The sequence below is a fragment of the Lissotriton vulgaris genome, chromosome 2_2, assembly GCF_964263255.1.
Source record: "Lissotriton vulgaris chromosome 2_2, aLisVul1.2, whole genome shotgun sequence".
Lineage (NCBI taxonomy): Eukaryota > Metazoa > Chordata > Amphibia > Caudata > Salamandridae > Lissotriton > Lissotriton vulgaris.
The window spans coordinates 39,797,160-39,823,110 of NC_141688.1; the positions used below are offsets into that span (position 1 = coordinate 39,797,160).

A 25,951-nucleotide genomic window follows, 5' to 3' on the forward strand; every position below is an offset into this window, starting at 1 on the left:
AGAACTTGTTCACGGTGAACATTTTACCGAAGTGGATATTCTTGGACATTTTAGCATGCAGCCATTTTCGCGCAAAGGGGACCCTTCCTGAAGTGCTCCAAGGTACAGCGGCAACGACCTGGACCGCCGTTAATCCCCAACAAGCAGCGGAACCTGTTGTCAAATCGGCAATCCATCACATATGGACAGACGCGGTCACTAGAACTGGCGTCTCCAGACGTGCTGCTGATGGGGACCAAGCGGCTGGAAGTGAGGACTTGAACACCACTTATGGTCCAGCACAGTGCAAAGGGTTAACTTGAATCGCACCCTAAATCAGCCCCTTACTGGAAGGAAATCAAAACTTAGGCTGACAGAGACAGTTACTTGCGAATGCAAACCAACTGCTGGATAATGCAGTCTTTCCACACTAAACAGCGTGAGTGTTTCCGGCTATGATGCGTTTCAGGTGAGGCCAACACTACTTCAGTGGGATGGGCCGATCAACAAAATGAGGAAACAAACTGACCCCGTGTCCCCTTATCTATTTTTACCGAAGTGGATATTCTTGGATATATATATATATATATATATATACATATTACCTACTGGCGGTCGCCAGTAGGTATATATAGTTAGGATTTTTTCTCTATGGGATTTTTGAAAATTCTATGTCTAATAACTTTGGCGTTTGTGGACGGAATTGGCTGAAATTTTCAGGAAAATTGAACATTTTGTTTCTGAGCAGCCCCTGACAATTTGGGGGGGGGTTTCATCAAGGGGGGGCCGAGAAAAAAGGGGGGTCCCAAAACGCTTTTTTCCCATGTTAATTTCCATAGGGAGGTTGGCCTCACTTTTAGCTCGAACGGCTGAATGGATTTGCACGAAACTTGGCAAAATTGTAGGGACTGTTAGCCCGATGTGCCTTTGCTAGGTCTCAATATATGTGCTCCAGTGGATTTTGAGTAATTTAGGTTAAAAAAAAGATATATATCTGGGCGGAGCCTAACCACACATCTGATCTGATTGGCTGTCAGCACTTCATCCAAGAAGTGTTGGCAGCCATCTTGGGACCAATATACATGATAGCACCTCATTAAAAAGCATTGTAGTTAATAGAGGGTTTTAGGACTTTAGTTACATTATAAATCATTTGTTGATGGTACCATACTCGTTTTAGGAATTGTGGTGGGTTCTAAGGTGATTTTACCATGTGAAAAAACCTTCTGCTGTGATATCATGAATATTGTTTGAAAGAAAACTAATATCTCATGATTTTCCCACAGTGGTTTGGAAGGGGATCTATAAGCTAAACTGAAAGCATATTTTCTGTAAATTCACATTATCTTTCTCAGTCATGTGAAAATGAAGTCTGACATTCTCAGTAAAACATGTACATCCAACAAGGACAGAGACTGTCAGTTGATTCCTTTGTGTTCTACTGCAGCCTCCTAGAGTGTTCTAAAGAACAACTAAAGCGCTAACAGTCCTACTTATTACAAAGGTATGGCACACCTGAAGCCATCTTGATTGGAATAAAGTGGTAACTCTTAAAACATTTAATTTAAAAAGAAACAACATGAGGGGGTATATTTTGCCATAGAAAGTATGATTAGTGCTGCAGAATGAAAAATTAGGGCACATTTTGAGTGACTTCTCAAATCCTTTTCTATTTCATTAAAACATTCTGACATGCAGTCTCCCAAAATGGCCACCAGAGACAAAAGAGCCCAAATGTAGCCCAAATATCACCCAGATGTAGCCCATGTATAGCCCAATGACAGAATGTCCCAGAGTGTTCTAAAGAACAACTAGAGCGCTAACAGTCCTACTTATTACAAAGGTATAGCACACCTGGAGCCATCTTGATTGGAATAAAGTGGTAACTCTTAAAACATTTCATTTAAAAAGGAACAAAATGAGGGGGTATATTATGCAATAGAAGGTATTATTAGTGCTGCAGAAAGAAAAATTATGGCACATTTTGAGTGACTTTTCAAATCCTCTTCTATTTCATTAAAAAATTCTGACATGCAGTCTCCCAGAATGGCCACCAGAGACAAAAGAGCCCAAATGTAGCCCAAATATCACCCAGATGTAGCCCAAGTATAGCCCAATGACAGAATGTCCCAGAGTGTTCTAAAGAACAACTAGAGCGCTAACAGTCCTACTTATTACAAAGGTATGGCACACCTGAAGCCATCTTGATTGGAATAAAGTGGTAACTCTTAAAACATTTAATTTAAAAAGGAACAAAATGAGGGGGTATATTTTGCCATATGAATTATGATTAGTGCTGCAGAAAGAAAAATTACGGCACATTTTGAGTGACTTCTCAAACCCTCTTCAATTTCATTAAACAATTCTGACATACAGTCTCCCAAGATGGCCACCAGAGACAAAAGAGCCTAAATGTAGCCCAAATATCACCCAGATGTACCCCAAGTATAGCCCAATGACAGAATGTCCCAGAGTGTTCTAAAGAACAACTAGAGCGCTAACAGTCTTACTTATGACAAAAGTATGGCACACCAGAAGCCATCTTGATTGGAATGAAGTGGTAAGTCTGAAAACACTCAATTTAAAAAGGAACAACATGAGGGGGTTAATTTTGCCATAGAAAGTATGATTAGTGCTTCAGAAAGGAAAATTAGGGATCATTTTGAGTGACTTCTCAAATCCTCTTCTATTTCATTAACCTCTTGGCTGCTAATGACAAGGGTAACTCGTCATGGACTTTCCATTGATTTCAATGGAAATTCAATTCAATAAATAATTTTGCCTTAGCAGTAAAGGGGTTAAAAAAATTCTGACATGCAGACTGAAACATGCACTTTGAATACCAGCAGCAGACGTCCCTGGTGAGCAGTAGCTTTACTACAGTGATCTAATGTGCAACTAGAGTGCTAACATTCAGAATTTATGGCAAATGTGTGACACATCTGAATGCCTTCTTGATGGAACCAAAGTAAACAAGCATTGAAAATGCAATAGATCTCGCCCTCGTTTAAGTTAAAGCCATTCTGTTTGTAATGATGTAATGCTTTTTAGCTTTGCTTTTATTAGTGTTTTTTCAACTTTCATGTAAATAACATGCATCTGTATGCATATAAGTATATGTATGCATGCATTTATGTTTGTATTTATATAGATATACAGATGATATATGTTTATATATGTATGTATATATATATATTCACTGAAAAAACCATAGGCTATAGACTATATATAGTTAGGAATTAGCATTTACAAAACCTTGAAAATTCACTGAAAAAACCATAGGTTATAGACCATATATAGTTAGGAATTAGCATTTACAAAACCTTGAAAATTCACTGAAAAAACCATAGGTTATAGACCATATATAGTTAGGAATTCGCATTTACAAAACCTTATTTTACTCACACAAAACCATTGAAATTCCATATATAGTTAGTTGCACTAACTATATATCGCGCACCCGCAATCCACTGCTGATGATGTCACATATTACATCATTCATGACATGGTCAGTGACATCACTGATGACATCTCAAATGACATCACTGATGACATCACTGATGACAACATCCAGTGACTGTATGTTTCTGTAAAGTTAAAATATGTCTTACATATTGAAGAATGAGTGGATGTATAAGTGTCTGGATGAAGGATTTAGTAGGTGCATGACTGACTGTATGAGTGAGTGATTAAATGTGTCTCACTGAGTGCATGGGTTAGTGACTAAACTGTCTTAATTTGTGCATCATTATGTCTGTTGTTCTGTAAACTGTTGCATGTGTTGATAAGTAGCTATATGAGTAACTATATGGGTTATTGATTGGTTGCCCAAGTATTTGTATGGGAGACTGAGTGTGTGTGTGGGTGGCTGGGAGGTGTATGACTGTGCATAGATGTGTGAGCAGTTGATTCACTAGATGTATGGTTTCAAAAGTGCATGTGGAAACAGCTGTATGGGCGGTTGACTGTGTGCATGAGTGTATTGGTGAGTGAATGGATATCTCAGTGCTACATGTCAAAGTAAGTACATATGTAAAACACAGTACATGTGAGAGTTGACATATATAAATAATTGTGCATAAGAGCCAGTGAATGTGTGAGTGGCTGTATGGATCATTGTGAACTTGTATCAGGGATTGTATAAGAGAGTAAATATGTGTTAGTATATGTTTGAATAAGTAAAGTTTGTATAACTGTATAGTTGAGGAAATGGAGGTGTGATTGATTCTTTGCATGACTGACTAGGTGTGTGAGTAACTCCATGGATGAGTGACAGTCTGTGAGAGTCTGTTTACACTGATTGTATCTAAGGTTATATTAGAGTCTGAAGAGGTTCATCGTATTATCACATGAATGATATCATCAGTGATGTGATCAGTAATGTCAAATGAGATGTCATCAGTGATGTCATCCGTGATGTCATTTGAGATGTCATCAGTGATGTCATTGAGATGTCATCAGTGATGTCATCAGTGATGTCACTGACCATGTCATGAATGATGTAATATGTGACATCATCAGCAGTGGATTGCGGGTGCGCGATATATAGTTAGTGCAACTAACTATATATGGAATTTCAATGGTTTTGTGTGAGTAAAATAAGGTTTTGTAAATGTGAATTCCTAACTATATATGGTCTATAACCTATGGTTTTTTCAGTGAATATATATATATATTCACTGAAAAAACCATAGGTTAGAGACCATATATAGTTAGCTGGACATTTTATTGACATAAAACCAATGAAATTCCATATATAGTTAGTTGCACTAACTATATATCGCGCACCCGCAATCCACTGCTGATGATGTCACATATTACATCATTCATGACATGGTCAGTGACATCACTGATGACATCACTGATGACATCTCAAATGACATCACTGATGACATCACTGATGACATCTCAAATGACATCACTGATGACATCATCTAGTGTCTGTGTGTTTTTGTAAAGTTTAAATATGTTTTACATATTGAAGAATGAGTGGATGTATGGAAGACTGAGTGTGTGTGTGGCTGGCTGGGAGGTGTGTGACTCTGTGCATATCAATGTGTACTTGTATCAGTGATTGTATAAGAGAGTAAGTATGTGTTAGTATATGTGTGATAAGTATGGTGTTCTGTGTTTAACTGTATAGATGAGGAAATAGAAGTGTGATTGATTCTTCACAGGACTGACTAGGTGTATGAGTGCATATGATAGTGTTGTAATAATGAGTGACTGTATGTATGAGTGATTGTATGGGTGAATGAGTGAATGTGTGTGTAGACGTAGGAATCAGTGAGTGCGTATGTAGTAACTGGTATTGGTGTGTCATGATGTCATCAGTGATGTCATTTGAGATGTCATCAGTGATGTCATTTGAGATGTCATCAGTGATGTCATCAGTGATGTCACTGAAGTATGGTGTTCTGTGTTTAACTGTATAGATGAGGAAATGGAAGTGTGATTGATTCTTTACAGGACTGACTAGGTGTGTGAGTAACTCCATGGATGAGTGGCAGTGTGTGAGTGTCTGCATAGGTGTATGAGTGCATATGATAGTGTTGTAATAATGAGTGACTGTATGTATGAGTGATTGTATGGGTGAATGAGTGAATGTGTGTGTAGACGTAGGAATCAGTGAGTGCGTATGTAGTAACTGGTATTGGTGTGTCATGATGTCATGCCTGATGTCATTTGAGATGTCATCAGTGATGTCATCAGTGATGTCATTTGAGATGTCATCAGTGATGTCATCAGTGATGTCACTGACCATGTCATGAATGATGTAATATGTGACATCATCAGCAGTGGATTGCGGGTGCGCGATATATAGTTAGTGCAACTAACTATATATGGAATTTCATTGGTTTTATGTCAATAAAATGTCCAGCTAACTATATATGGTCTCTAACCTATGGTTTTTTCAGTGAATTTTCAAGGTTTTGTAAATGCAAATTCCTAACTATATATGGTCTATAACCTATGGTTTTTTCAGTGAATTTCATTGGTTTTTTAAAAGCTAATATCTATAGCTGTAAAATATATTCTTTATTACGTGACGTATCACGTAGCCACGTGAGACGCCTCATGACGCGTCGCATAACCGTGACGTATCGGTTCTGCAGCGCAAACAAAACCCGTAACGTAAGCGTGCCGGAGCACGCTTACAGATATATATATTTTTTTTAACCTTAATTAGACAAAATCCACACGTGCACATATCTTGAGGCCTTGCAAAGGCACATCAAACAAACAGTCCCTACAATTTTGCCAAGTTTGCTGGAAATCTATTCCCTTAATTTTTTTTTACTGTTTCTCTTGGTTTTCCCCTTGTTACGCTTACCGGGACGCTACCCGGTACGCGAACCGGACGCTCCAAAAACACAAGATGGCGGACTCCCGTTACGCTGCCGGTTAGCTGCCCGGTTCGTGTACCGGGAAGCGCCTCTACCGCGAAAAATCGCGGGGGACTTTAATATCCCCCTCATCAATCCTAGGGGGTCAGGAGGGGTTTACCTTGCCCCCTTTCCTTCATTTCCCCCTTCTTTTTTCACCACATCTTGTCTCTCGAACCTACCAAGAGACAAGATGGCGGCCGCTCCGGACTGTTTACAATGTTGACAGCTACGCTGCCGGTTAGCTGCCCGGTTAGCTGCCCGGTGAGCTGCCCGGTTCGCGTACCGGGACGCGCCTCTACGGCGTAAAATCGCAAAAATTTTTGCCCTCCGGGGCACTTTAATATCCCCCTCATCAATCCTAGGGGGTCAGGAGTGGTCTACCTTGCCCCCTTTCCTTCATTTCCCCCTTCGTTTTTCACCACATCTTGTCTCTTGATCGTACCGAGAGACAAGATGGCGGCCGCTCCGGTTTGTTTAGAATGTTGACAGACACCGGAGAGCCAATCAGATTCGCTTCGCGAAGTTCCGTTACGCGTCAGGTACGCGAACCGGGGCGCTAACCGGAGCGCTGTCACAGATATATATATTTTTTTAAACGTTAATTTCTCAAAATCCACTGGAGCACATATATTGAGACATAGCAAAGGCACGTCGGGCAAACCATATCTACAATTTTGCCAAGTTTCATGTAAATCTATTCAGCCGTTCGAGCTAAAAGTGAGTCCAACCGCCCTATGGAAAAATGAATGGGAAAAACGCGTTTTGGGACCCCCCTTTGTTCTCGGCCCCCCCTTGACGAAACCCCACCAAATTTTCAGGGGCTGCTCAGAAAAAAAATGTGCCATTTTCCTGAAAATTTCAGCCAATTCCGTCCACAAACGCCAAAGTTATTAGACATAGAATTTTCAGAAATCCCATAGAGAAAAAATCCTAACTATATATACCCACTGGCTATCGCCAGTAGGTAATATACATATATAAACATATGTAATCTGCATATCTATATAAATATAAATGCATGCATACATATACATATATGCATACATATGCATGTTATTTACATGAAATTTTTAAAAACACTAATAAAAGCAAAGCTAAAAAGCCACCTCATTACAAACAGAATGGCTTTAACTTAAACGAGGGCGAGATCTATTGCATTTTCAATGCTTGTTTACTTTGGTTCTATCAAGAAGGCATTCAGATGTCTCACATTTTTGCCATAAATTCTGAATGTTAGCACTCTAGTTGCTCATTAGATCACTGTAGTAAAGCTAGTGCTCACCAGGGAAGTCTGCTGCTAATCATGGTTTGCAGCCATTTTTCCGCATTTTTTATCCCACAGACTTTCAGTCCGCATACCATTAACCCGCAAGGTCATTGAGCTCGCATACCATTATCCCGCATTTTTTCAAAACGCATGTGCATTTATCGCGCATGCCTTTACAAAGAATTACGTTTTAAAGGCATGTATGGTAAATGCATTTGCGTTGTGAAAACCACGATGACGAGAGAGGTAAGTGGGTTTGTGTTAATTTTTTCGTGGGTTAGTGATTGTGTAGTGTAGTGTAGTGTTGTGTAGTGTAGTGTTGTGTTAGTGTAGTGTAGAGTTGTGGTGGTTGTTTAGTGTAGGGTCATGCTGGGGGTAGTGTTTTAGGGTTTAGGGTGTGTTGTAGTGTTTGCGTAGTGTAGGGTCATGCTGGGGGTAGTGTTTTAGGGTTCAGGGTAGTGTTGTAGTGTTTGCGTAGTGTAGGGTCATGCTGGGGGTAGTGTTTTAGGGTTTAGGGTTGTGTTGTAGTGTTTGCGTAGTGTAGGGTCATGCTGTGGCTAGTGTTTTAGGGTTCAGGGTAGTGTTGTAGTGTTTGCGTAGTGTAGGGTCATGCTGGGCTGTAGTGTTTTAGGGTTTAGGATAGTGTTGTAGTGTTTGCGTAGTGTAGGGTCATGCTGGGGGTAGTGTTTTAGGGTTTTGGGTAGTGTTGTAGTGTTTGCGTAGTGTAGGGTCATGCTGGGGTGTAGTGTTTTAGGGTTTAGGGTAGTGTTGTAGTGTTTGCGTAGTGTAGGGTCATGCTGGGGGTAGTGTTTTAGGGTTTTGGGTAGTGTTGTAGTGTTTGCGTAGTGTAGGGTCATGCTGGGGTGTAGTGTTTTAGGGTTTTGGGTAGTGTTGTAGTGTTTGCGTAGTGTAGGGTCATGCTGGGGGTAGTGTTTTAGGGTTTTGGGTAGTGTTGTAGTGTTTGCGTAGTGTAGGGTCATGCTGGGGGTAGTGTTTTAGGGTTTTGGGTAGTGTTGTAGTGTTTGCGTAGTGTAGGGTCATGCTGGGGGGTAGTGTTTTAGGGTTTTGGGTAGTGTTGTAGTGTTTGCGTAGTGTAGGGTCATGCTGGGGGTAGTGTTTTAGGGTTTTGGGTAGTGTTGTAGTGTTTGCGTAGTGTAGGGTCATGCTGAGGGTAGTGTTTTAGGGTTTAGGGTAGTGTTGTAGTGTTTGTGTAGTGTAGGGTCATGCTGGGGGTAGTGTTTTAGGGTTTAGGGTAGTGTTGTAGTGTTTGCGTAGTGTAGGGTCATGCTGGGGGTAGTGTTTTAGGGTTTAGGGTAGTGTTGTAGTGTTTGCGTAGTGTAGGGTCATGCTGGAGGTAGTGTTTTAGGGTTTAGGGTAGCGTTGTAGTGTTTGCGTAGTGTAGGGTCATGCTGGGGGTAGTGTTTTAGGGTTTAGGGTAGCGTTGTAGTGTTTGCGTAGTGTTGGGTCATGCTGGGGTGTAGTGTTTTAGGGTTTTGGGTAGCGTTGTAGTGTTTGCGTAGTGTAGGGTCATGCTGGGGGTAGTGTGTTAGGGTTTAGGGTAGCGTTGTAGTGTTTGCGTAGTGTAGGGTCATGCTGGGGGTAGTGTTTTAGGGTTTTGGGTAGCGTTGTAGTGTTTGCCTAGTGTAGGGTCATGCTGGGGGGTAGTGTTTTAGGGTTTTGGGTAGTGTTGTAGTGTTTGCGTAGTGTAGGGTCATGCTGGGGGTAGTGTTTTAGGGTTTTGGGTAGTGTTGTAGTGTTTGTGTAGTGTAGGGTCATGCTGGGGGTAGTGTTTTAGGGTTTAGGGTAGTGTTGCAGTGTTTGCGTAGTGTAGGGTCATGCTGGGGGTAGTGTTTTAGGGTTTAGGGTAGTGTTGTAGTGTTTGCGTAGTGTAGGGTCATGCTGGGGGTAGTGTTTTAGGGTTTAGGGTAGTGTTGTAGTGTTTGCGTAGTGTAGGGTCATGCTGGGGGTAGTGTTTTAGGGTTTAGGGTAGTGTTGTAGTGTTTGCGTAGTGTAGGGTCATGCTGGGGTGTAGTGTTTTAGGGTTTTGGGTAGTGTTGTAGTGTTTGCGTAGTGTAGGGTCATGCTGGGGGTAGTGTTTTAGGATTTAGGTTAGTGTTGTAGTGTTTGCGTAGTGTAGGGTCATGCTGGGGGTAGTGTTTTAGGGTTTAGGGTTGTGTTGTAGTGTTTGCGTAGTGTAGGGTCATGCTGGGGGTAGTGTTTTAGGGTTTAGGGTTGTGTTGTAGTGTTTGTGTAGTGTAGGGTCATGCTGGGGGTAGTGTTTTAGGGTTTAGGGTAGTGTTGTAGTGTTTGCGTAGTGTAGGGTCATGCTGGGGTGTAGTGTTTTAGGGTTTTGGGTCGTGTTGTAGTGTTTGCGTAGTGTAGGGTCATGCTGGGGGTAGTGTTTTAGGGTTTAGGGTAGTGTTGTAGTGTTTGTGTAGTGTAGGGTCATGCTGGGGGTAGTGTTTTAGGGTTTAGGGTAGTGTTGTAGTGTTTGTGTAGTGTAGGGTCATGCTGGGGGTAGTGTTTTAGGGTTTAGGGTAGTGTTGTAGTGTTTGTGTAGTGTAGGGTCATGCTGGGGGTAGTGTTTTAGGGTTTAGGGTAGTGTTGTACTGTTTGTGTAGTGTAGGGTCATGCTGGGGGTAGTGTTTTAGGGTTTAGGGTAGTTTAGTTGTTTAGTGTATGCTAAAGGCATATTCGTTCTAAAAGTTTTCGTTATTTTAATTTGCGGCCTAATAGTACATGCGGGATTTTTTTTGCGGACTGATGGTATGCGGGATTTCGTCATATATTCGCTAATCATACTTTCTATGGCAAAATGAACCCCCTCATTTTGTTCCTTTTTAAATTAAATGTTTTAAGAGTTACCACTTTATTCCAATCAAGATGGCTTCAGGTGTGCCATACCTTTGTAATAAGTAGGAATGTTAGCACTCTAGTTGTTCTTTAGAACACTCTGGGACAATCTGTCATTGGGCTATAGTTGGGCTACATCTGGCTGATATTTGGGCTACATTTGGTTTTTTTGTCTCTGGTGGCCATCTTTGGGCTACATTGGGCTACATTGGGCTACATTTGGGCTCCAACATATATATAGCCCAATGTAGCCCAATATATATTTTTCAAAGTTAATTTTCGTAAAAACCACTGGAGCCTATATCTTGAGACATAGCAAAGGCACATCGGGCTACCAGTCCCTACAATTTTGCCAAGTTTGGTGTAAATCCATTCAGCCGTTCAGGCTAAAACTGAGGCCAACCGCCCTATGGAAAATTGCATGGGAAAAACACGTTTTGGGACCCCCCTTTTTTCTCGGCCCCCCTTGACGAAACCCCCCCCAAATTTTCAGGGGCTGCTCAGAAACAAAATGTTCCATTTTCCTGAAAATTTCAGCCAATTCTGTCCTCATAAGCCAAAGTTATTCGACATAGAATTTTCAAAAATCCCATAGGAAAAAAATCCTAACTATATATACCTACTGGCTATCGCCAGTAGGTAATATATATATATATATATATATATATATATATATATATATATATATATATAAAAACAACCAAAGTTTCCTTTGCCTCGCAGCTCTCACTCAGCGCGCACAGGAACACCAAGCACGGACCAAATTTCACAGTGATTAAGTATTTATTGTTCACTAGTCGATCTCATAACGTTTAGGCACCTCCGTGCCTTGCTCACATGACAGCGAAGATACGTGATAGTGATCTATTTAAGGTGACAGTGCATTTTTTTGATTGGATACTTGTACATAGATATAAAAAGCGGACTTGTACCAGGAACAATATATGTATAATACACTTTTGTAAAACATCATTATTTTATACAGTCATTAAAATGGCATGGTTATATACCGAAAGATTGTAAAACATTCATGTTAAATATGGCAAATTCCATGTATAATACAAACTCATTTTCACCTAGTTAAATACAATAGTGAAAAAAATTTGTTTAAAAAGCTTTAAAATTCAAGTAAAATACCGAAAAAGCTCAAAGCCATGAAATTATTAACGTTCCGTCCCACTTTAGACCACATGAAGGGTATAGATAATAATATATCCAGTACAAAATATACAGTTTTGTCGAGTTTCACTTCATATATATCTATATATATATATATATATATATATATATATATATATATATATATATACACATATTTGTAAGCATTTCTGTTAAAGTAACAAGCATTTGCAATGCAATCCGTCTCACCTTTGGAACCCTATATTTATTTAACTATGCAGAATCCAGAGAATGCTAAAGTGATTCTGGTATTCTGGTATTTTACTGAGCTCTGCTGGTCGTTTTCAATCAAGAAAGTTAAATTGAGGCAGTTGACAGAAAAAGAAACAAAAGAAAGTCCCTCAGCAGAAAGCAATTCTGGTATTTTACTGACCTCAGCTGGTCGTTTTCTATCAAGACAGTTAAATAGAGGGATTTAAACAGAAAAAAAGTCCTTAAGCGGAAGCAGACAAGTCCTAGGGTTGATCTCCGGAGCCCACAATTCACATACACATAGAAGTATATACTAAAGTCTATATAGTAAAGTATATACAAGAGGTCTCAAATGCTCGATCTAAAAAGAGATAACTCTGGAGATGTTTAAAAAGAAGCCTTTGGGGGGCGTGGCCATGATGGCGGGCTGAGAGGACGCTCTTGCCGTGAGCTCCCGAGCCCCTGGAAACCCTGCACCGTTTTCCACCGCTGATCTCCCCCGGATCGACCGGGAAACAGGCCCAGTGCACCCCGCGGGTGTGTGGAGCAGTCCGCAGCCCCCAATTTCCTTGTTACGGCGGCGGTGCCACGCTGGGGCCGGCCCGCGGCGAGAACCGTCTGAAGAACCACGGAGAAGCCGGAGGCCCACCGACCACGGACCTCCGGGGACCCAGAGAGGAGGCCTAGGAGCACGAGGAGGACTAGCAGCTTGCAGGTGCTCCGGCGGAGAGATCTCGACGTGGTCTAGACGCGGCCATCCCCTGCGGAGCAGAGCCGAGTTAGCGGAGAACGGAAAGGCGGGGTCGACTGGAAGCAGCTACGCAAACCCGAGGATCAGGTAGGCCGCGAGGCCTACGCCGCTGTGCCCGGCCTCGGGCCCCGCCCTGCTCCCCTGCCGGGTGCTTCCAGACTATCAACCGCCCAAAGACACCCTCGCTGCCTATGGGGCCTGACCCCTCCTCGGCCCTTGCCACAGAACGATCTGCTTGGCCGACCTAGGAACAGTCGTAATCGAGCGGGCCTGGACTCCGGCTACCGAACTGAAATAGGCCCGAGTCATCCCGCCTTCTCCACGTGGAACCTTGGCTGGCCTGGGTAGCGGCGGATAATTACAGCGAGCCCCGGGCGATGCGAACTATCCATGGCCACGACCTAGACGGGGTCGCTAGCAGTGGTGTGGAGCGACGACCGGAGAGGGAGCCGTCCTGTGACGCCTCTCCCGGTAACGGAAGATCTCGTCCTCGACCCAGGCCGAAGAGGAGCAGCACACGTTCAGCCCAAGAGACGAGGCTGCGCCACAACCACGCTGATCCTCCAGGACGAAGCGGATTGCCACCTTGGGCGGGGGCGGATCGGTCACACCGGCCCTGCAAGGCAGCCATCGCTCCGGGCACTTGGAGGCGCCCAGCAGTGCTCCAGTTCGACATCGGTGCTCCGGAGTCCGGAGATTCCACAGGTGGTGGGGGTTGCTGCCCTGTGCGGACTACTACACGGGCCCTGACCCCTTCCTCGTCATAGCACGTGGGCCTCGGTGACTCCCCCAACCCCGCGATGTCGAATGCAAGAGGGTCGAGAAAAGGAGACCGGACCTTGCCGGAAATGTTGGGCAGAGGCGCCCCGAGACAAGATAGGAACCAGCCGGCCCGAGCCCCCCGACCAGCTCTCGGGGTGCAGAAGGCGGGGAACCTCCGGTGACTAGATCTTTTCTGGAGTCGCTGTTCAATTCTCTGCGGGAGGACTTTCAAACCCTAAAACAGGAGGTGGTCGGAGAGGTCCGAGAGGTTCGAAGGGAGGTTGACTCCCTGGGGGAGAGAGTGAACACGGTGGAGGCGGCTGGCCACTCCAGAGATGAGGAAATCACACATCTACAGCAGGAGGTCCTGAGACTACGCGATCAACAGATCGACCTACAGGCCCACGCCGAGGACCTTGAAAACAGATCAAGGCGCAACAACATCCGGTTCCGAGGCGTTCCGTCCAGTGAGGAAGGTGAGGATGTGGCCGCCTACCTGGGGGCCCTGTTCCGTGACATCCTGGGGGAATCTGAAGACTTCCCGATTCGAATTGACAGGGCACATAGAGTGGGTCGAGCCCGAAGGACCTCGGCACCTCCTCCGGACATTTTAGCTTTCCTGCCGGACTTCCCTCTGAAGGAGCGGATTCTCCGTGAGGCCAGGGGACAGCAGCCATTGAGTTTCCGAGACCACCAAGTTGCGCTGTATCAGGACTTGTCCGCAATAACGTTGCAGAAACGGAAAGCCTTTAAAATTGCTACGGATTTTTTGAGGGAACATGGCACACAGTACTCATGGGGTCATCCCTTTCGACTCATCTTTCGCTGGAATGGGGCTCTGCACCAGCTCCGATCCCTCCAGGACGTCTGCGGAGTACTGGGAATCACAGCGACGGACACAGACACTCCAGCACCTCGTCGTAGGCGAAGCACATGTGACGGCTTGCTGCTGGCCGGGGGACGGCGATCCCCACCGCCGCCCACGAGACCTGACTCGCCTACAATTCGAGCCGAAATGACCAGCGCCATACAGGAGGCTTCCAGAACCGCAGCGGCTTGTGATGTAGCCTTGACGGCTTGAACATGCTCCGGGGGGAGATCGCAGTAGCCTTATCTTAATTGCAGGTGCGGGGGTTCCGGGGGTGGGGGGATGGCGGGAGCGTTGGAGGTTGTGGCTGGACGTCCACTTGACTGACTTTCCACAGCCTTGTCCGTTACGGACCGGGCTGGGACAATGGAGTGCTATGCATGGTTGGGGATGAGGGGGGTGGGCGAGGGAGTTGGCAGGGGAAGTTTGCGGTTTGGGGAGTTCACTGGGCGACGGGGGGAGGGGGGTGGCGTTGGGCTCTGGGGGGGGGTTTGCAGTTGGGGGGGGATACAGGGACTGTACTGTGCTATGATGTAATTTGCTCTCGCTGCGTGCTGTGGATGCGTTCTGTTGCCTTTGAGTTTAGCCCTGCGGGCTGTGCCCGACTTGCTGAGCGCTCCTGGGACTCCCCTCCCTGATGGCCCTTAAGATTGTCACCTTGAATGTGAAGGGGCTGAATAATCCGGTCAAACGAAAAGCTGTACTGTCCCTCCTTGAAGACACGCAGGCAGACATTTGTCTTCTGCAGGAAACCCACCTTTTAGCTAAAGACTGCCACAGATTGCGTTCCCCTAAGTTCCCCACACAGCTTTTCTATTCCTGCACTTCCAAAACAGCGGGGGTGGCGATCATGGTGTCTAGAAAGTTCAAGGGGGAGATACTACAAAAGGTAGCGGAACGAAGGCTGCTAGCTTATAGAGTCAAGGTGGGAGGTCTGGTGTTCACTATAGGCTCGATATATAGCCCCAACGACCATCAGGAACAGTTTTTGACCAGGGCACTGGAAGACGTGACAACCACCCCTGACAGACACATTATTATGGGAGGGGACCTGAACATGGTCTTTGACGCGTCCCTAGACAGGTCAGTGCAAAGACGCCTGCAATCAGGGGAACTCTCGCGCTCGTTTAGGTCCCGCCTGGACGATCTCGACCTACATGATATGTGGCGCCGCTTCCACCCTGCGACCCGTGTCTACTCATACTACTCTCACGCCCACAAATCCTATGCGAGACTGGACCATCTCCTGGTGACGGGTCCGATGTGTGAGCTGGCCTCGGCCGCTGACATAGGAGTCCTGTCTCTCTCCGATCATGCCCCGGTGGAAGGCACCTTTCAACTACCCCCTGTGTCTCCCTCACGAGGGGTCTGGCGTCTCAGGGATACTCTGCTGCACAGACAAACAGTAGTAAAATATATCCGCGAGTCAATCGAGGAATACAAGCGCCACAACGATAATGATGACACCACCCGCGCGACACAATGGGCCGCCTTGAAGGTGGTGCTCCGCGGCGCGTTTATTGCAGTCTCCTCAGCGGAGAATAGAGACCGACAGCTAAAAAAAGACGAACTTACGCGCCAGGTGAGGGAGCTGGAACAGGTGCATCAGCGGACAGGAGCCCCTCGAGTCTGGAGGCAACTTAAAGCCGCCAGGAAGCTCCTGTCCGCGCTCGACATGGACAGGGCGGAATACGCGGTATTACGCCTGAAGCACAAATACTACACTGGTGGAGACCGGTGTGGCCGACTCCTTGCGCATAAGCTCCGCATACAACACCAGCAGCACCGGGTGAAAGAACTGTCGATTCCTGACGGAGGGACGGTGAAGTAGTGTGGCTCACTGGTTAGAGGCGGCAGATCCGAGAGCAGAGGACGGCCTGGGACCAGGGTTCGATTCCCGGCGCGGCAGGGTTCTGGACCAGGGTCAGCGGACTCGATAATTCTCTCGCCTCGGTGCCCACTCTGATCAGCGATCACACTCGGCAACTCTGGGCATTAGCTTGCCTCATCTTCACTAACGGCCCCACCAGACCGCCGGGGATGCCTGGTCTCACCCTGGAGATACCCATTAAGGGACCATCTCTCAGGGAAGCCAGGAAGGGTTTCGCAGCGGTCGAAGCGCCTTGGGACCCTACGGGTAAGTAGTGCGCTATATAAATGCCAATACATTTACACATTTACAGAAGATGACCAGATTGCGGAGGGCTTTCGTGGATATTACGCCGATCTCTACGCAGGTGTCCCCCCCTTCACCGCAAGCCGAGCCTGATTATCTGGAGTCGGTAACTCTCCCCTCCCTCACGCCAGATCAGGCCCAGTATCTTGAACGGGAGATCCGGATTGAGGAGGTGGTCACGGCCATTTCCCGAATTAAATAACGGGAAAGCCCCGGGATCCGATGGCTTTATACCTCTCTTCTACAAAACTTTCTGCCACGACCTGGCACCACTGCTGACGCGCCTGTTTAACTCGTTCTCTGAACCGGGTGCTATCCCTCCGGAGTTTCTCCAGGCGACAGTGTCAGTGATCCCTAAACCGGGCAAGGACCGGACCGAGTGCGGCTCCTACCTCCCGATCTCGCTCCTGAATGTGGATTTGAAGATATACACCAGTATCCTTGCGGCGCGTCTAGCACTCCACCTACCGGGTATGGTTGACCCAGACCAGGCCGGGTTTGTCCCAGGCAGGCAGACAGTTGATAATACTAAACGAGTGACCCACATACTGGAGAAGGCCTCACGGATCCCGGGGGAACGCATGCTCCTCTCTATAGACACAGAGAAGGCGTTCGATAGAGTGCACTGGCCCTACCTAGAGAAAGTGTTGTGTAAACTGGGCATAGGGGAGAAGTTTAGACACTTGATCTTCAACTGCTATAGATTCCCATCCGCAGTAGTGAGAGTGAACGGTTGCAGCTCCCAGAAATTCGCGATCGAGAGGGGCACCAGGCAAGGGTGCCCGTTATCACCACTACTCTTTGCCCTTTATATGGAGCCGTTCGCTCAGAGGGTTCGCCAGAACCCTGATGTGACGGGCGTCCGCATGGGGGAGTTTGTCCACACCCTTAGTCTCTACGCGGACGACGTGATCTTGACACTCGATGATCCTAGGAGGTCGCTGCCTGCTTGTATTGATGAGCTGGAAACCTTTACGGCTGTGGCAGGTTTTAAGGTGAACTTTGGGAAATCGGCAGACCTCAACATTTTGCTGTCTGACACCACTAGAGCTGACTTACAGAGGCTTTTCCCTCTGAGCTGGTCTAAGGACCAAGTACCCTATCTGGGAATTCTTTTAGCGCCCTCTCTTCCTGCCATGGTCACAGCAACCTACATGGCCTTTAGCAGGAAAATTAAGGAGGAACTGGCCCTCTGGGACAAAGGCACGCTGTCATTATTGGGCAGAATAGCTGCGGTGAAAATTACCCTTCTACCGCAGGTCCTGTATCTCTTTCGGGCCCTCCCGTTGCAACCCCCTACTGGATGGCTCAGACAGACCCAGTCTGATATCGCACGCTTTGTATGGCAAGGCAGTAAACCCAGGCTCAAACGTACCTTATCCACGCTGGCGCCTGAGTCCGGTGGACTGGGCATACCGGACCTGCACAAATATTTCCAGGCCGCACAACTACGTTACCTGGTAGAGTGGAGTCGATGGGAATCTGATAAACACTGGTTGTTTCAGGATCAAGCAGTGGCGGGCAGGACACTGCAGGAAGTACCCTTCCTACGCAGAGTCCATCGTCCTCTCAACCTTTATGCGTCTTTCGTCACGCGGGTTCCGCTCCAAATTTGGGATTCCGTGTCTTCCAAACATGAACTTACCACCTTTCCTTCCCCGTTTACGCCACTGATCGGAAACCCGGACTTTAGCCCTGGTATGGAACCTGGAGCCTTCGAACTCTGGCTAGCGGCCCGGTGTTCTGCCCTATTCCATATGTACGGCCCGGAGGGTATTGTTTCCTTCCAGGACTTTCGGCGGGACTTCGCCCTGCCCGAGACAGAGCGCATGCGATACATGCAGGCTCGTCACTGGGCGCTCCAGCCGCAGGTACGCACCTTGGCGGACCGGAAGCTCACGCCTTATGGTTAGTTACACGCTCCTCAGACGCCAAGCTTATCTCGGATCTCTACAAGTTCTTGCAGCCCCCCCCCCCTTTCACATCTACAATCCCGGACGGGAACGCTGGGAACGGGAGTTAGGAAGATCACTGAGCCACACTGATTGGGACCACATTTCCTACCGGGCACGACACTCTGCTTATCACACTGGACTCACAGAAACATTCACCAAAATATCCACTTATTGGTATCGTACCCCCGAGAAACTCCATGAAATGAACGATACCATTCCCCGGACCTGTTGGCGAGACTGTGGACAGACTGGCACACTCATTCATATACTATGGGAATGCCCCCTACTGAATCCCTACTGGGATGAAGTGTTGAATGAGATAGACCGATGCTTTGAGATTGAATTACCCCGCTTCCCTGCCTATGTTCTGCTGGGTTTGCCGAACGGCTTGATGTACCCCCTAAAATCTAAGAAGGGTAGGCAGATAGCGATTACCTTGGGCTCGGCGATTCAGAACATACTCATTCACTGGCGCACTACCACGCTCCCTACTGTTGTTGGTTGGCTACATAGATTGTGGCATGTCCTAGGCATGGAGAAGATGTCCCTGGTGGTGGCGGGGGATGTAGACACATTCGAAGAGCTGTGGTTGCCATTCCATACGTTGTTACAGTCCGAGTTCCGGGAAATTACTTGTCCTAGATACCTCAGATTGCTGCGGCTGACGTCCCGGTCGGCCCGGTCCACCTGAACTGCCTGATATGATAATTGGGAGGAGAGATGGTTGGCCACGCTGCTGCGGGGGAGAGGGGGACAGATCGTTAGCACAGTACAGGGGGTGGAGGGAGGGACTCGGGGGGGATGGGAGGAGGGTAGTTGGTTGGGAGGGTGTTGTTTTTCTTTTTAGTTTGCCCCACCCGTAGGTGCATTCGCCCTGAAGACCTGGAGCAGGATGTGCCCAACACACTGTATGAGCGGGCTGCACATATGTAACGAACTGTTTGCATTATCTAACGCGGGGCACCTGTGGTTCTTTGTTTGTATTGTTTCCTTTTTCTCTCAATGCTGCAATAAAATGCTTTAAACCTAAAAAGAAGCCTTTCCACATAATACCTGTTAAACTTGTGATCCAACCTTTGCCCTAAACTATATTTAATAGGACAAGATTAGATTGCTCAGTATGTTTGCAAGTTAGTAGGTGGAAATACTACACCTATTTAATAAATATTGTTACTTTTCAGGAAGGATTTTCACTAATTGATTCCCAAAAATGGTTGAAGATCGGAAAGCGAACTGACTGCCTACTGTTCAGTGCCAAAGTAAAGGTAAGGCTCAGTTTTGTTGTGGAGATTAATGTAGAGGATACTTTCATGCTCATCGGCTCTGTTTTTTATGTTTTGTCATATATGATGTTGTGTTATAACAGTCATGCATTTCATGACATACCAGTGCTGACATCCACTTTCTTCTGGATGTGCCCTGGATGAGGGTGGATTGGACCCATGTGGCCAGCCGGGCTGCTGGGCAAAGCAAATGCTTCCCCAGGTGGCCCACGGACCAATCATTTTTTACATTCATCAGCCTCTGATCATGACGTGCAAATATTTAAATACATGATAGTTACACATTCAGATTTGTGTTAGGATCACTGCTTTTCAGATAGTACTTTTTGAAGAGGCAGTGACCATAAGTTGTGAATGAAGCACCTGTATCAGGTGACTAGTGCTGAAGACAGTGTGTGGTTGCCTCATCATGCCATGCTGTCCTCTGACAGCTAAAAGATGGACTTGAGAATGAATCTGTATCCTCAAGTGGTAACTCCCAGGGGCCAAAGGTATGGTGACATGATGCTATTAACTCCTATTCTTCTTCCGATGAACTGGCATTGGGTGTGCTGCCACCCCTTGACGTGAGTCTAGATGCCTTGGTCCTAGAGGGACAGGGTTGATTGATCACATACCCTAAGATCTAACTTGCCAGTGTGGGTGTGAGTAATGACAAGTCTGAGGGTTCTCTAATTTTATTATGCAGTTCCCTACATTAAGAACATTATTTTTGAGCTCTCTAAATTGATCACCGGTTTCAAGCTAGCCTGGCTGATATGGGGTGATGCCCCAACCAGTCCCAGGAGGCTTGTTTTCCAGTCCAGGGAGGACCTGGGATGGCAGTTCGGGCTGGATTGTTCCTATGGGGAACAGGATCAAGGCTGACTTGCATATAGCTGGGTCCAAACTGGAATGGCGTGGTGAGCAAAATAACGATGGATTAAACCCAGATCTATTACTGGGGGTGAATGTTTGACAATGTTCAGCATTCCGTCTATGATCTTTTTGTGCTGCATTTTCATTCTAAGCGGGAAGGGTATGCCCAGACGTGGCTCCTGTGCTCGCTACGCCACCAGTTTCAAGCTAGCCTGGCTGATATGGGGTGATACCCCGAAATCGGTCCCAGGATGCTTGTTTTTCGGTCCAGTCAGGACCTGGCCTGGCGGTTTGGACTGGAAAATTCCTACGGGGAACAGGGTCAAGGTTGATCCGCATATGGATGGGTCCAAACTGGAATGGCATGGGAGCAAAATAACATTGGATTAAACCCAGATCTCTGACTGAGGTTGTGAATGTTTAACAATGTTCAATATCTCGTCCATCATCTTTTTGTGTAGCATTTTCACCCTGAGTGGTAAAGGTATACCCAAACTCAGGTCCCGTGCTCGCTACGCCACCGGTTTCAAACTAGCTTTGCTGATGAGGGGTGAAGCCCCGAAACTGGTCCCAGGAAGCTTGTTTTCTGTTCCAGGGAGGACCTCACCTGGCTGTTCGGGTTGGACTGTTGCCATGGGGAACAGGGTGAAAGCTGATTTGCGTATGACTGGGTCCAAACTGGAATGTTGTGCTGAGCAAAATAACAATGGGTTAAACCCAGATCTCTGACTGAGGGTGAATGTTTGACAATGTTCAACATTTCGTCCATCATCTTTTTGTGATGCATCTTTCTAAAAGTGGCATTTTCAAAATTGTAATAAAAAATCGATTTTACCATTATTAAGGTTTTTCATTACAATTCCAAAGAAACCAGAAATTATATTGCCACCTGCTCTCAATTGAAAATGACAGGGGATTAACTGTAATAAGGAAGTATCCATGTTCTCATATGGAAGGAGTAGGACTCACAGTAGCGAAAAATGAATGTAGGAGTTTTGTCACTACCAAGACATGTAAAACTTAAAAGTACATGTCCAAACGTTAAATTACGTAGCACCATGCCCAATTGGCTACCTAGGGCCTACCTTAAGAGTGACATATATGTAATAACAGGGCAGTTTGAGGCTTGACAAGGAGGTTTCTACTTAAGTGGGTGGCACAATATGTGCTGCAGGCCCCTTGGTATTATTTCATTTCCTGGCCATGGATACACGGTATACCACTCTACAAGGAATTTATAGGTAAATTAAATATTCCAATTGAGTATGGGCCAATTTAACCATGTTTTAGGGAAGTAAGCACAAGCACTGTAGTCTGGTAAGCAGTGGTAAGGTGAACAGAGTCTTAAGGCTAACAAAAATAAGTCCAGCAAAATGGATTGATAGAGGCAAAAGGTTTGAGGGAAGACCACCTTAAGGCTGATAGACACAACACACTTCAATCACTAAAAATAGATTTCCAAGCTAATACAATCTCTATACTATGTGGGAGCAGTTTTGGACACTGCAAACAGAAAAATGCTTTCTTCAGAATTGTTGTGATCTGAAGAAAATAGCCCACCCAAAGGCGAAACAAATATTGCCTCTACTACATTGAGTGACTCCCTACATCTTCAATACCTAATGCGTGCCTGAATATGAGACTGCAGCAACAATGTCTCTAGAATCACTGGGGCCAGTTTTCATTCAAATGGGAAGTCAAACTATCACCACAGGCGGCACAATTGGTCAGTTGTCTGCGCTTTCCAGAAAACCTGTTTTGTGAAACATTGTCTCATCAACCCACCTTTTGATTCTGTTCACAAGGTTTCCTTACAACACCTTTCTTGGTTGCGATAATAACTGCATGCAGGATTAGCAAGATATAGGATCTAGGTGCCCATGAACCCAGTGCTTAATTTGTAAAAGAATGAGTACCGGTGCCGAATAAAAGGATGCATATTGTGGAATCCACCTCATGCCTCTTTAATCCACCACCAGACACTCCCTGCCCCTTTACCTCACTCTTACAGGATCGTGCTTTCTCCCTTTATGAAGTTTTTCTCTTTCTTTTCCTTTGTTTGTTTTTCCCTCTCTTGCCCTTTGGGAATATCAAATGAGGAAAAATAATTGCTGAACCCCAAAGATGAGTGCGTAATTTGTAAAAAATGAAGTGCTATCCCCTCTGTCAGGAGGCCACCGCAGCTTTCACCACCCATATAATGTATATTGAATTTATAAACAACTGTTGTTCTGAAAAAAAACAGCGCCACTATGTGGCATCCTTCAAGTGCTGGTGTTGGCATTTGAGGTCTCTAGTAAAAGAGAGAGGGACCCCACAACCAAAGGGATGGAGTACCACAATGGACTTTCGTCAAACTGTACTAGCGAAGCAGAAAGTAAAAACAGACAAAATTCTGAGAATATACTGAACAGTTTATTTTCCAAGTCTGCAGGCTGGAGTCTGATTACACGCGGGACGCCGGCGATTCGACAATTACGGTGCTATTCTATCAAGAAATAGGACATACGAAGGAACCGCCATCACATAGCTGCCTTGTGCCATCACCTATAAGTGTGGCTGATTAAAAAGAAGCCTAACCGAGGTCTATTATGCTTACCGCGTGTATCGGAGATAGTAGATTTTAAAGATTATATACTGGAATCGTCATTAGCTCAGTTACTGTATGACCAGAGATATCGATCCTGGATCTTAATCATATTGCAAAAATAAGCACCGTGCAAGATTGCCAGTTTTGAGGCATTCGTTCTCGCAGGACAAGAGGCACTTGAAGGACATAGGAGGTATCTACCCCGAAGTATCAAGTTTGAGAACTAGTATGTGAGAATTAACTGGGAAGACATTACATGTATGCCTGATGAAGGTGGCTTTATTAGAAGGTCCGCCGAAACGCGTCGATGCAAAAGAGAAAGGAGGATTGTGTTCTATACTAATTGAAGACAATTCTGACGCTTTGCTGAATTGATTTTCTGTTTGGTACCTCCTTTTTACCAATAGGAATTTGAGTGATCCTTATTTTAATTGTCTGTCCCCCCTTTTAAATTATTTTGTAATATTTTGTAATATGAATAAACTGTTCAGTATATTCTCAAAATGTTGTCTGTTTTTACATTCTGCTTCGCTAGTACAGTATCACGTTAGTATTGTTGTTCTTGTTCATGTGTCCTGAGAATATATGTTCCAACAGTAAGATGTCCCAAAGGGAATATTTGTTTGACGAAAGTCCATGTTGGCAATTGAGGGCCAGTGCCCAGCACCGGACACCACCAGCTCAAATTAAGCACTGCATGAACCATACAACTTTTTCATAGTAATAGGGTAGAAATGAGAACTCATCATAAAATCCTACATAAAGTGGGTTTGAACTTTTATGTTAACCAAACCATTTCTTCACAAAGATTTCTTCAGAATCCATCTTTTCAGTTAGAGAGGTCCCTCTACACACTTGACATGAGATGAGTTTTATCCAGACAGGACCAAAGATTTAAGGAAGTCCAAACTATTATTTGTCAGCAGTGGTCCATTGCGCATAGAGTTTGCTTCATTGAAACAATATCTGGGTAGATGGATGGTTTCTTGCATTGTGCTTTCAAAACGCTAACAAACACTTATCCAGTAGACCAGGCTTCTCAGAGTAGCTCATGAGCTATTGTTAGCTCTGCAACTTTTTGTAAGTAGCTCTCCTGTCTGCACCCAGCCTACTAAGCTGGAAACTTATCCTTGGTTGATTTAATATATGTATACCAAAAGTGCTTATTGAGCTTCAAATGTGTGTACTTCCAGCAATCATAAGCTGATGTTCGGAGAACAGTGGTTGAATTTCCTAAATGTATTTAAAACTGATATTTGCATGATAAATTATGGGGAGATGGGGAGAGTTATTACTAATATTATTACCTTGACACCCGGGGCATTGCAGCTGAGGCTGTTTACCCAGATATAAAAGCGTTATAAAATGACAAAGCCTGTTTTACAATATTGATAGCAACCATCCTGATGCACTGAGGTGATAACTGCTGGTAATCTTGCATAGGGTGGCCATAAAGACATCTTGTCTGATGCTATCACTATTATAACACCAATGCTAGTAACCTGTGATGATTTTCAATGAACAAAAGTAGCTCTTATTACAGAGAAGGACAGAGACATATACAGAAGACAAAAGCCCTATTCAACCAGAGTTCAAAATGCTATTGATGCTTTATTGAGATATATTCAATTTTCTGATATCTGCAAAGCAGCAACCTGGAGGTCTTCATAGTGCACTATTGCCTTTATTCAGGTTCTAGATCAGATGTCCAAGAAGGACAGGCCTCTTTGAGAAATTGTTTTACTTAGGTCTATGGATTTGTTTATTATCTTTTCATCACAAAATCTGAGATGAGCTGGCTGTTCTATTCAGTGCTCATGATTATCAATTGAGATCCCCTGAAGGAGAAGGAACAGTTACTTACCTGCAGTCTTAGTTCTACTTGAAGGGAATCTCCATTGAGTTCATAAGTAACCCTTTCACCTCCTCGATGAAAGAGATCAGCTAAGTGTACCCGTCAAAACTCTCTTAATGCGTGGCTTGGCGGGCGAAGATGGCGGTCGCAGCTTTGTAGAGCTCCCGCCGGCCCGGACTTAATCCGTTCATTTATCCTGGCCCCCGAGCCCGCAGCTGGTACCCAGTGACTGGCACCGATTCAGGGGAGTCCCCTGCCTGCTCCGGTGTCTTGATTCTGCGCTTTTATCTCTCCTAAGACCCTGAAGCGGTGACGGCGACGTGCGGCCTGGTGATCGGCTGGAGACCGGGGACCTCGAGTTTCGAGACACCCAGTGGCGGTTGTGGGCGCGCGGGTGGTGGTGGCGTCCACTGCGCAGCCTTCGGCCCTGCTCTGCAGCTACATCTGCCATCGGATCACAGAGGAGCCGATCATTTCTACGCCTCGGGCGGACACTCGTAGGCGACGAGGTGTGGTGGAGGCCTGTCCCGCCCTTGTGAAGCCGGTATCTCGAGTTTCGCGACTTCGGGCCTGTGCCGGCCCGCCCTTTTTCTCTTTGGGGACTCCTGCGCCGACGTTCCATTCCGGGGCCTGGGTCCTCCAGCGCTCGTAGCAGCTCCCGAGAGGTTACTGTGACCCGTTGTGGGTGGTGTCCGCCCCACCCGGTGGGCGATCCGGACGGGCCCGAGATCGGCCATGACCAGGGCTGGTGGAGGCGGCCCGCCTAAGCATGGCCCTATTGATAAATTCACCGGCTGGGCCGGACAATGCACCGATCCTTGCGGCCATCACCCAGTCCCGGGACATGCTTGATGCTAAAATTGGGGCGGTTGGAGCGGACGTTACACTGCTGCGCCAAGACCTCCGCAATGCGGTGGAGCGGATCACCGAGACCGAATCCCGGATTACAGTGACCGAAACAGACATTAGTGCCCTGAAGAAGAGGATGGCGGAG

The 25,951-nt window shown here is 45.9% G+C and overlaps 1 protein-coding gene across 1 annotated transcript in view; it reads left to right on the forward strand.

The window, feature by feature from the left end:
• Positions 1–25,951, forward strand: part of REC114 (REC114 meiotic recombination protein) — a 736,723-nt gene that overhangs the window by 348,064 nt on the left and 362,708 nt on the right. The window contains exon 3 of the mRNA XM_086959934.1: positions 19,553–19,636. Coding sequence (XP_086816060.1) covers positions 19,553–19,636 — 84 coding nt within the window. The remainder of the gene's footprint in view (positions 1–19,552; positions 19,637–25,951) is intronic.